At 31.2% G+C, this 13,036-nt stretch overlaps 1 protein-coding gene across 14 annotated transcripts in view; it reads right to left on the bottom strand.

Moving 5' to 3' along the window:
* The window catches only part of LOC117177967 (calcium/calmodulin-dependent protein kinase type II alpha chain), a 590,749-nt gene extending 579,118 nt beyond the window's left edge, over positions 1 to 11,631 (bottom strand). For all 14 annotated transcript variants that reach the window (XM_033369108.1, XM_033369109.1, XM_033369113.1 and 11 more), the window contains exon 1: positions 11,083 to 11,631. In XM_033369108.1, coding sequence (XP_033224999.1) covers positions 11,083 to 11,147 — 65 coding nt within the window. In that variant the 5' untranslated portion in view covers positions 11,148 to 11,631. The remainder of the gene's footprint in view (positions 1 to 11,082) is intronic.
* Between the last annotated feature and the right edge of the window lie 1,405 nt (positions 11,632 to 13,036).

Genomic DNA, 13,036 nt, shown 5'->3' with positions numbered 1-13,036 from the left:
CCCCCCCCCCCCCCAGTTTTTTCAAATGTCCTGAAATCTTTTCTTGATTAAAAATTTAACGATTTTTTGGAAAATTGTTGTTTTTTTTCATTAATAAAAATACAACTGTTTGGCTGCACATTAAACTATTTTGTTAAAAATTCATCATTTTTGTTTAAAAATTCTACTATTTAGTTTAAAATTTATCTACTTTTTGAGGAAAATTAACTTTTTGTTTAAAATTTATATTTCGCTGCTGAAAAATGAACTGAAATCTTTTCTGGATGGAAGTTTAACTTTTAAAAACATGTGTCATTTTTTATTACCAAATTTATCTGTTTTCGTACAAATTTCATTTTTTCTGGATAAAAATGCAACTATCTGGTAGAGAATTAAACTACTTTGTTAAGAATTCGTCGTTATTGGTTGAAAAAATCAACTTTTGGAATGAAAAATTCAATTTTTTCGTTAAAACTTATTTTTGGGGGAAAAAGTCATAATTTATCTTAAAAGGTCTTTTAAAAATTTGTCTTTTTGGATTCAAAATTCAATTTTTTCGTAGAAACTTATTTTTTGTTTATAAATTTATACTTTTAACTTGAAAAGTGAACTGAAATCTTTTTTAACAGAAAATTCAACTCTTTTTTTGAAAATTTATCTTTTTGATTTTAAAATTCACCTGTTTTAGTAGAAATTTCATTTTTTATGAAACTACAACTTTTTGGTTGAAAATTCTTTTTCTTTGCTTGAACATTCAACCATTTTATTTGAAAGATTTGGTTAAATCACTTTGCTAGAAAATTCATGCCTGTGTCAAGGATGACATTTTTAGTTTAAAACACATCTGCTTGGTTGAAAATTTAACTAGTTTGTTGAAAATTTATTTTTTTAAATTGAAAATTTAACTACTTGGATAAAAGATTAAATTGATCATTAAAAAATTGTCTTTTTGATTGAAGACAAAGCAGAGTTAAACATTTTAGAAAAACCGCAACTTTCTAGGACTTAGTCAAGAGAAGATAGTTATAAACAATTGTAAATTATTTAAACAATAATTTTTTGTTAAATTTCATTGATTATTACCTCACTCTTAGTGAAAAGTGGACAAGAAGGTAGAAAATTTCAGAAAAAAGCGCAACTATCTACCATTATTATAGAAGAAGATAGGTATAAACAATAATAATTTGTTTAAACAATTATGCTTTCTAAATTGAATTGAATATTAACTCACTCCAAATGAAAAATAGAGGAAAACTTGAACATTTCAGAATAAAACGTATTTTTTTGCATTAATCTAAGATAATATTATTCACAATAATAATAAATTGTTTAAAACGTTTTTTTGTTAAAATGAATGAATTATTACCTCGATTTATTTAAAAATTGCATAACAGCTGGACATTTAAAAAAAACACGACTTTCTGTTTCTATTCTAAGACAAAATTGATAAAATAGTAATAAATGGTTTAAACAATTTATTTTAACATTTAATTAGAAAGACAAAGTTGTATTCTATATATTGGAAACAATTTGCTTTTAAAAAACGCAGAAAAAATAAAATTAACGCCAAAAACTCGCAAAACTCATATTTCACTTATGTGGTTTTTTTTGGCCCCTATAAAACAGACTTATGGAGGTAATAATTAAGAAGTCATATTTTATCGCTCTTTTGTGAAATTAATTATTTTTGTGTGAATTCAAACAAATTTCTGGATGATACGCATATGAATTCGAAAAACAAATTTTCCAATACATTTTTGGACCACCCTAGTGTCCATTCACCCCTCGACAAAGTCCCCTCAACCACCGCCCGTTATATCAATAGAAAAATGGGAATTTCTCGTGTCAAACTGATGTTTCTTTGCACACATTAATTCAAAAAGACCCTACTTTTCCCTCAATTTGTTTTCATAAATTGCTCCATATTTTCCAGTATTTTACCATGGAGTGTGGTCACAACCAAATCCCACAATAAAGATTAAACAAAAAAGAGTGCACAAAAAATAAGATTAATTTCTTATGCAAACGTGGACAAGATCTCTGACGTCTGAATCGATATCTGCTACTTGGTCACGTGAAAATTATTCGAAGCACGCGTCATGGCTATTATCAAACTATCTCTTTCCAGTTATCGCTAACCGCACCGATGCTCATAGAACGGCATGGTTTAAAGAGGAAATAGCATTACAAGAAATGAGATTTTCGCCCAAGAATTTTATATTCAACATGTAAATAAATTTTACATGTATCAGACTGTAAAAAAATATCCCCCCCCCCCCTATTATTTTAGGTAATTTTTAGTCTCCAGAAATATTTTGCTAGTTATTGCTAGTAGAATTAGGGAGTATCCGAGAACTCCATTTTCAAAATTCCCTGATTTTTCCTTGACTAATTTTTCATTTTCCTTAATGAATATAACATTCAAATACTAGCATTTTAATCTTGTGATAATTTTAAATGGAATCTTTTATGAACGGAATAAAACCTATTTCAGATACCAATTTTAAAATTTCAAATTTATTAATTTATTTTAAACAAAAAATATATTTTTAATATAAAAATGGCTTTTTAATAAAAAACTTGAATACAAAAATTAATTAATTAAATTTTTATATCATAGTTTAATGATCAACCTACCCTCGAGCTGAAGAATGATTTTTCTGTACAAAAATTGAATTTTCAAATAAATATGACTTTTTAAAGAAAAATTAATTTTCCACGAAACTAATCTATTTTTACTCAACGAAAATTAAACTTCAAACCAAGGGAATTATTTTATTCAACCAACAAAGTAGGATTTTCAACTAAAAAAGATCAACCTTAAAAAATGAAAAAATTAACCCCTTTCCAGGACGAAGGAGTTAGGCCACGTTACAGATCAACTTTATATGATTAAAGGGGTTCGATGCATCGCTGAATTCAATTTTGCCATTCATTTTTCAAAATTAATTTATTTGAACATTTTTTGAAACAAATTATTGCAAGAGATATTTCGGGTTTCACTCGTGTAAAAAAAACTACGAAACGTCGGCAAACAATTCGTAGTTTTTTTTACACGAGTGAAACCCGAAATATCTCTTTTTATCAAATTATTGCAAAATTTAATTTTCTGTGCAAAATGATTATCAGATTTGGATTCCACGGAAAAAATAGGCCTGATATAGTAGCTTCAATTGTTAAAAACATATTGTTATTAACCAAATAATTAATGTTAATTTTGTGATGATTATTGAAAAATTGAGTTTTTTTCAAAATAAATACCGGAATCGGATTCTACGGAAAAAATACGTCTGGAATAGCACTTTTAGGTTTTCAAATATACTTTGTTATAAACAAATTATTAATAATAAAGAGAACAAATTCTAAATAAAGTACTCTTATACTTCATTAGTTTCAATAATATGTTTGCTTACTTACACACTACATCACGTGACGGTTGAAATTCGGTCTTTGAAGTGCTCTTTTTTATTTTTATTTATTCCTTTTTACATTTTTTTCTAATTATTATTAATTTTCACAGTTTTTTGTTTTATAAGCTACCAAAAATATTCTCTAGCATCTAGATCTCTTTCTTCCATTGAATTTATCAATTAATTGTTTTTCTAATTGTAATCGAAAAAAATCTGATCTTCACAGTCGTTATTTTTATAGCACTTCTAAAGTATGTACGAATTAAGTAATAATTTGGTCATAACAAAAAATATTTGAACAAGTAAAACTGCTATTCGAGACCTATTTTTTTCGTAGAATCCGGTTTTGGCATTTATCTTGCAAAAAACTCAATTTTGCAACCATTTGTTTAAACAAATTATTTAAACAAAATAATTTTGCAAAACTAATGGCAAATTTTAATTCTGCGCATCAAAAAATTCTTTAGACGTATAGCCGCTAAAGCCGTATTTTTATTCACATTCTTATGGTTGTTAAAGGTTTTATTCATATCGCAAAATTAATAGAATCCGATTATGATATTCATTTTGCAAAAAAAGCTTAATTCTGCAATAATTTGTTAAAAAAATTTGTTCCAACAAATTAATTTTGCAAAACTAATGGCAAATTTGAATTCAGCGATGCCTCGAACACCTTAAACCATGTACAGTTTATCTGTACCGTGGTCCAATTCCTTCCAGCTGAAAAAGGGTTAAACTAAATTAAACTAAAAATAAGGATAAAACTAAATAAAGGCTAACTAAACTGTTAGATTCTCAACAACATACTTCAATGCTTAGCAAAAAATATGGATTTTTATTAAAACTATAAATTTTAAAGAAAATGATATTTTAACAAAGTGATTCAACCAAATTATTTAAACAAAACAGTTGAATACTCAAGTCAAGAAAAATAACTTTCAACTGAAAATTTGGATTTTATTTAAACAAAATTAAATTTATACTGAAACAGATGAATCTTTAAATCAGAAAGATTTTCAAACAAAAATAGGTGAATTTTGTGGAAAAGCGTTTTGCTTTTGGTTTAAAATTAATTATTTAATTGAAAATGTAATTTTTCAATTTTTTTAAGATTGACCTTTTTTAGTTCAAAATTCTCCTTTTTTTTGTAAAAACAAATCTTGGTTTGAAATTTCATTATTGTCGGGTAAAAATTTATTAGTTTCGTGTAAGATTAATTTTTTGCTGCAAACTCATATTTTTATGAAATTTCAATGTTTGTAGAGAAAAATCGTCCTTTGGCTTGATGATCCAACAAGTTAGATAAACTTTTACTTATTTCTTATGTGAAAAATCTTTATTTGTTGAGAATTCATCTTTTTGGTTTGAAAATTTTTGTTTATTCTATGAATTTCATCTTTTTTAGTGAAAATATAAACTACGAAACTTTTATGTTGGTAATTTATCTTCTCAGTTTAAAAATATAACTATTATGTTTAAAATTGAATTATTTTGTTGAAAATTAAAGTATTTTGTTAAAAAGCCATCTTTTATAGTAGTATAAACAATTTTTTGTCAAATATAAATTATTTAATTTGAACATTTTTAATTTGTGCCTCAAATATTGTTTTATTCCGTTTATATAAGATTATATGTTAAAACAATTACAAGATTAAAATGCTGATATTTGAATATTATTGATCAAGGATTTTCAAAATGAAGTTATTGGATACCCTGACTAATTCTAGTAGCAATCACTAGTACAAAATTCCTGGAAACTAAAAATTACGTACGATAAGAAGGGGGAAGATAACATATATTGCCCCTAATTTTTATGTCCAAGATAAGTAGAAAAATAAATGTTAAAATCTGGATACAAAGGTTTAAGATTCCATCTAACATAAATATATTAACTTTTAAGATCTAGATGGCATCCTACTTTTGAATCTAAAAGTTTTTTGATATCTAAGCCTTTAAATTATCAAGAATCCTTCAGCCCTATACAGTATCAGTTTTTAGAATAGTATTTTTTTCAAGTACAATGAACTCTTCCCGTGATCTATTTCGATTCATTCTCTTCATTTTCTTTAGTCACGAAACCCTTCGTTCCTTTGGTAATAAGACCTTTTTTCATCTTACTTAAATTTAATTTTTCCAACTTTCACTCTGATCTCTTCTACATTGCAACATTCTTGATGTCAAGATCATCTCATAATATAATCTCACACTCCTTAGAACCTTCGATTTCTTTGGTCTCATAAAGGAAACTGAAGGTTAGATGCATCTCGAACTATTGTCTTGATCAGAAAACGATATCCTGAGTGATGAATGGATGCATAAACAAAATCGGAAGAACATGTCCGGGTGTGGAGGTTTACTAGGAGACGATGAGGAAGTCTCTGAGCAACCACCTGCCGCGAGGCGAGAGCTTCGTATTGATTTGGTGACAGATCCGAGCGTAGCGAACGCCGTCGAGACCGGTGGATAGCAACGGCGACCAAGAGACGGAGCTTAGGAACGTGGCCAGCCACCCTAGCTTATATATAGCTTGGAGCGGCCGCCCGAGGTGCTTAAATATAACCGAAATGCAACTCGAATTGTCACCCACGAGCGGAGGTAGAGGAACGTCTCTGAGGAAGGAAAAGGGAGGGCAACAGACGGAGGAATGGGAAATTGGAAATAAGAAATGAAGCAAAGGAAGCAAAAATATTTGTAGACAAGCGGCGGCTTGTGAGAGAAATTCAGAAATGTAACAAACAATTCAGAAATGTTATAAGAAATTCAGAAATGTTACAAAAAATTCCGAAATGTTACAAGGAATTCAAAAATGTTACAAGAAATTCAAAAGTTAGAAATAGGGAGAGAAGGAAATAAATTCGAAGGTTTAAATGCAAGCAAGGAAGTTTAAATAAAAAAGGGTTAAGTACATTGTAAAACTTTTCTGTTGAAGACTTTCTATAAATGTATTGGAAGCTTATTTCCGAAACTCAATGTAATGCTACAATAGATGTATTGTAATTTTACAATATCTCGTAGAGTTCGCGCCGTGGTAACTCCATGAATTACAACACTTACAATACATGTATTATAGTTTCGCCATTCCAATACCTTGTTTGAAATTTCACCTTTCGCTTGTATTGTAAAAGTGTTGTAGAATTCTAAACATATTTAGGAGCGTAAGGTAGAAGAAGATAAAGGGTTGAAAAAGAGCTCAGGGATATTAAAGGATAAGAAAATTCAGTAGTAATAGGATTAGGAAAGGTGAATCGAGTTCAGAAAAGAAAAAATAAGGCCAGTGAAGTAAAACGAAAAACAGGGTTTGAGATTCGATTACAAAACGTACTTCAATACATGTAAGGAAAACCACGATGAAACGAAAAGAAACATATATAGAAGGAAACAGATGATTACAAGAACAAATACTTAGGAAGGAAAGAGCGAACACATTTTTAACATTTCACACGAAAAAAAAGAAAGTGTGAATCTAAAGCTAATTTCAGGGTACCGTTTTCCTACAACAAAACTTAGTCTTGGGAGTGTCAATGGTACCACTGCACAAGGCGTCATTTCTCTCGAACTTGGGGCAAGAAACATCACCTACTGTCAATTTTTTTCCAGTTTGGCAACTAAAACAATAGACAATAGTTTCGTACCCCAACTCTTAGCGAGATGGAACATCCTATTGAAATTGGATGCAACAGAATTGATCCCCGAGTTTGTTCTGTGTTTATACAGTACAACTCCGATAACTTTCCAACTTCGGGGCTGTAAGGGTGGAAAATTCCAGGAATTGCGGACTTATCGGATGCCCCCTCTAGTAGCACGATATTTAAGTGCGCGCATGCGCAAATCATTAGCAAAATAGCACGCGTAGTGGGAGAACCACAATTAGTATGCGTGCCCCACGTATGATGACATTTTAAGGGGAGTGTAAACTTATCGGACGGCCAGTTATCGGACTTCTACTGTACATCCGGTATTTGTTAGAAAATGTTGACCTATCGTCATAACAATAATGATGCTAAAAACTAACAACATGTGGTACAGTTGCTTAAAATATTAAATTTTGAAACATCGACTTTACAATGGACCAAACCCTAATTTTTAATCAGGAATTTTATGATAATTCTCGCATCAGGACAGTGAAGTAACACAGAAAAAACAGAAGGTAAACTTTACATCGATTTCCGACGAAAGATTCTCTGCAACAAAAATTAACTTCACAGGATAAACTTTACACAAATATCGGTTAGACTTTCTTTTGTTTTTCCATGACAAACACATGTTTTTTGAAAGACGCGAAGTTGGCTAAACAAAACTTTTTCGCTCTAAGAAATTTGCTGCAACAAATTTTATTCTTATTTTTTTCTGTGAATAGGAAAAAAGAAATTAAATGTATTGGAAGGAAATCACAGAAGGTACATCATCACATGTAAGGAGGACCCAGAGGAAATAAAAGAACCTAAGATAGAAGAAAATACATAATAACACAAAGTCTTGGGTAGAAGAAATTGAACACATTTTCAAAATTTTATATTTCTGGTATCTATGCAGACATTTGTTGACCAATCGTAATAACGATGATATTGAGTAATATTGCTAAAACCATTAAATTTTGAAACATTAACTTTACAATGTACCAAATCATAATTTTCAAAAAAGATTAAAGAGGTTACTCGTGTGTTCATGATATTATGTACAATACGGAATAAATAAAGGTAAAGATATTTTCGGACCAATTACAATAACAATGGCAGTGTATGATATTGCGAGAACGACCAAATTTTGAAACATTAAATTTACAATGGACCAAATCGTGATTTTCGAAAGGATTTTACAAAGTTTTCTCTTATTCTCATCATACAATGTACAATGCGGTATAAATATTTGTGGACCAGTTGTAATAACAATGGCAGTGAATCATATTGCTAAAACAATCAAATTCTGAAACATCAACTTTACAGTGGACCAAATCGTAATTTTCGAAAGGATTTTAAAGAGTTTTCTCTCGTGTTCATTATATAATGTACAATGCGGTAGAAAGGTGAAGATATCTGTTGAACAATTGTAGTAAAAATGACAAAAAGAATTGTATGTTCATCATAAAATTTACAATACGGAATAAAGGTGAAGATATTTTTTGACTAATTCGATGGGTTCAACAAAGAAAAGGCTATCTTTTTGTTCCCGTTAATAATTAGGCTAACTTCATTTATCTAAGTTTTCAGGAGGAATAAATAACGTATTATTTTTCGAAACATTTCCAACGAATTCAAAACGTCAGCATTTTGTATTACAGTTTATAATGTAATTTAAGCTCCTATAACTTTAAAAACAAGAAATGTTTAAAGATGTTTATTTGTTTTAACACTTCTACGTGCTTACTAAATTTCCCACAAAATGAAGTTAGCCTGATTCTTAACGGTATTGAAAAGATAGCCTATTCTTCGTAGAATCCATAGAATTGTAGTAACAATAATAGTGAGTGATATTGCTAAAACTATAAAAATTTTCAAACATTAAATTTACAGTAATTTACAGTAATTTTCGAAAGGATGTTAAAGAATTTTCTCTTGTGTTCATCATATAATATACAATACGGAATACAGGTGAAGATATTTGTTGACCAATTGTCGTAACAATGATAGAGTGATATTGCTAAGTCTACACTGTTATAAAAAACTGTGCGAAGTTTAATATACATGTGTGTGAAGCAAAGATGCACTACCGCTACTGAAATGTAACACGCATTGGTTTAGTGAATTTCACATACATGTGTATTAAATTTAATATACAGGGCAGTATAGCAATGTGCGTGAAAACTCAACGTGCTTTAGTTTCTTCAAATATTGTCAAATATTCTGAATTAAATTTATAATCTAGAATTTGTCGACTGAATTATTATTTATTATGAAACTGCAATGTACGGGTAAAACTTTTTCCTAATTTCGCTCTGAATAGTCCAAATTTAAGGCGAAGACAGTTAATTGTAGGTTAGGTCTGTTATTTATTTGCTTAATTGAACTTTTTACTGGAAATCCCTATTTCTCTCCCTATTTCTAACTTCTGAATTTCTTGTAACATTTTTGAATTCCTTGTAACATTTCGGAATTTTTTGTAGCATTTCTGAATTTCTTATAACATTTCTGAATTGTTTGTTACATTTAACAGGAAGAAGGTATCATGATTTTTTATTTGCAATCGAAAATTACTGCTAAACTTATTTTGAATTTGTGAAAAATGGAATTATCTGATTTTTCTTGTAAGTGATTAACATGAATGTATATGAAATTTAATACAGTCGCTCTTAATGACGAATTCATATGCTTGATATATTAATTTTAATACATATGGGTATATTATAATTTAATATTATTTTTAACAGTATATAAAATTTTGAAACATCAAATTTACATTGGACCAAATCGTAATTTTCGAAAGGATGTTAGAGTTGTCTTGTATGTTTATCATAAAATGTACAATACGGATTAAAGGAAAAGATATTTGTTGACTAATTGTAATTAAGATGATAGTGAATGATATTGCTAAATCCATTAATGCAAAAACACCAATTTGCTCGTGATAGGCATAAGTAGGACGCAATCGATTTTGAAGAAATACAAGGATGAGCAGCCAGAGTGTTATAGAAAGAATCTAGTAGATAAGTGGTTGCTAGGGAAGAAGATATGAAAAAGTTGTGACGAATAGAAAGAACTTGGTGATAAGTTGAGATAAGAAGAATTAGAAGAAGTCGAAAGAAAAATCAAACGAAAGTAGCATGTCATAAGAGTAAAGTCAGAGAAAGGCTATAGAAGGTGAGGGAAAGTTAGAGGATGGAAAAAAGATTAAAACAAGTGGTACAAAAATTACTAATACAGGGTACAGTAATGATGGAAGGGGTACCTGGAAAAATGAAAAGAAAGGGCAATGAAGGTAAATATATGATCATGGAAGTAAAGGCGCTAGAGGAATGGTAGATTGCATATTTTTAAAATACGCTAAGTATACTGGCAGGACTTTCATAAAAGGTAAGTGAAGTTCGTCAAAGATTAAAATAGACAAAAAAAACTAATAGTGACCCTCGTATATCCTATTGGTGCCCTATAAAATATTCACACGACATGAACATCGGGGCTTAGATGACTTAAAGATGTCAAAAGTCCCTGTGTCCAATTAGGGAAAGGTCAGAGGAAGCCGAGAGGAATCAAATAAAAGTCCGACAGTAACCTAGAGGAATGGAGGTTAAGATGCAGAAGAGGATTTAGGGGATGGAAAATGTATATCCTAAGGGTGGATTAGGATGGTAGAAGGAAAGGTAAAGCATGGTGGTGGTCGGCATGAGTGGTGGCAGTCATGGCCGACAGCGCCGCATCGTCTGCTAGTGGCCGTGTGGAAGACGACTTGTATACAGATAAGATAGGGTACTATCGGCAGAAAGCTTTTAACGTAGGTAGATAGGATTGTGCGTCGGGGTCTCGGAAAATTGCGTGAGTGAGGGAGGAATGGAGGGAGTGTGGTGTGATGGGACATGAGTGACTGAAAGAATGAGGGAGGAGGAAAAAGGGAGAGGGAGTGGTAGAGGCTTAGCGGGCGACGGTACAGAGACAGGTAGTGGAAGTGGTAGAGAGGGACGTAGGTTGAGTTGATTCGAGTCGACACGCGGGTTATTATTACGCGAGTTCCTTGTGCTTGACTGGGCTGTTCTTTTACTTACTTGCCGAGTTCCTCCTTGAGGTCGTAGTTGTCACTGAACCGCGTGCAAGCTGCTGGGGCAGCCATTCCGGATAGTAGCACCTCGCGTATTTACGATACACTACCGAATAAGCGGGCCACTACTAGAGCGCGCCGATGAAAGTTAGGGCGATAAGTTCGCAGGCTAATTCCGATCAATAAAGAGCTGGTGGACGTGGCGCCTGTCCCTCGCACCGGTGGCTCGTATCACGGACGCGCCAGTGACGATAATTCGCGATGGTGACAAGATTTTCGAACTGCCGTCCGCACTGCTCGCCGGCGGAACGTCGACTGACTCGCGTAGTCGACACCGCGCCGCAACGCGCCGCGCAGCCAACCTAGCGCCAATCACCCGAGGGGATATCGTGACGCGTTTAAATTTAGAACTAAGGATGAATCCACCACCAAGGGCTAAATGTCGTTCTTGTCGTCGATATCGGCGCGTCGTCTTCGCGAGCGAGTCTCACTGCACCCGTTCGAGTTCCCGAAAACAGGTGATACCACCACCGATCTGCAGCGGATAGGCTTCGAGCTTTGGCGAACGGCGCGACGTAGAGCGACGCCAAACCCCGACCGTGAAAAGCTCAGGGACGCAAGCGCCTGACCGACGACGCACCTTTACTACTTAACCCAGTGCCGTAGCCAGGACACTCGGCTTGCCCAGATATACTTGTACTACTCCAGAGGCGACAATGCGGAATTTTCTTCCGCATTCACAGACCTGAGAATGCATGGAGGACATGGAAGTCTCGATCTCCCCACTTACTTTTCAGAAGTTTAAAACATTACATTTTTTCTACTTTCTTTTGTAGTTTAAAAGTTTTTCTTTAATGAAAGTTCCAAGAAAAGAGGATTTTTTATAGTTGATGGTAATATGGTATCCCAAGAGCATTTCAAAATAAAAACGGTTCTCGATTATTAAAATATTAGTATTATTGAATCAATAATCATATTTGATTAGATCATGATATAGTAATAATGATTATAATTTAAAATATAATAATTAACATAATATGTTATAATTATTATATATTAATATAAATGATCAAATAATTTAATTACTAAATTATTATCAAGTTCATAAATTATTAAAATTGTAGGTCCGTCGTTTTTTAAAAATATTTTTTGTGTATTTAATTACTAAAAAATAGAGAAATTTTGATAAAATGATATGATAATGGGACGACTAAATAATGTGGAAAAATAAAATATTTGAGATAAAAAATTCCCGAAACGATCAAATTGCCGAAATATAAAAATCTTCAATTGAAAAATTCCCGATAATAAGATTCCCGAACAGTTTATAATATTACCGTATTTTAAAAATCTTAAATCTATCATTCCTGGCAGTTTATAATAATTACACACATTAATGAAACATTTTAACTAGAGAAAACATTTTTATGTTTAATTTAAAACATATATTGTTTAAATATTTAATTATTTAACTGTCAAAAAATACATTATTTTGAAGAAAAAATCAGATTTTTTCGCAACCAGAAATCGAATAGTTAAATTTTCAGATAAAAAAATTATTTTTAACCAAAAAAGAATAAATTTTTAACATAATAGTAAAATCCTCAAATCAATCCAAAATAAATTTTCAACTAAAATAATAAATCTTTAATAAAAAAATGCATTTTTAACAAAGTAAATCAACTTTGAACTAATTACTTAATTTCTAGTTAGAAAAGATAAAGAACCGATATTTCTGTAAAAAAACTTTTAATTTTAAGTAAAAAGATGACATTTTTACTAAAAAAAAGATGTATTTTTAAGTCAAAAGGCTAATTTCAACTAAGAAAGATCAATTTTCTATTATAAGTTGAATAGTTAAATTGACTTCCGTTTCCGGTATGAAAGCGTAAAGTAGTGGGAATTGTGGATGCTGAGTTTTTCTGATATTGTGGTGAAATTTGAGGTGAGTGGATTGTGGA

This window comes from Belonocnema kinseyi, chromosome 8 (assembly GCF_010883055.1).
Source record: "Belonocnema kinseyi isolate 2016_QV_RU_SX_M_011 chromosome 8, B_treatae_v1, whole genome shotgun sequence".
Taxonomy (NCBI): Eukaryota; Metazoa; Arthropoda; class Insecta; order Hymenoptera; family Cynipidae; genus Belonocnema; species Belonocnema kinseyi.
Note: the sequence above shows the minus strand (reverse complement) of the source record. Positions and strands in the feature narration are given on the sequence as shown.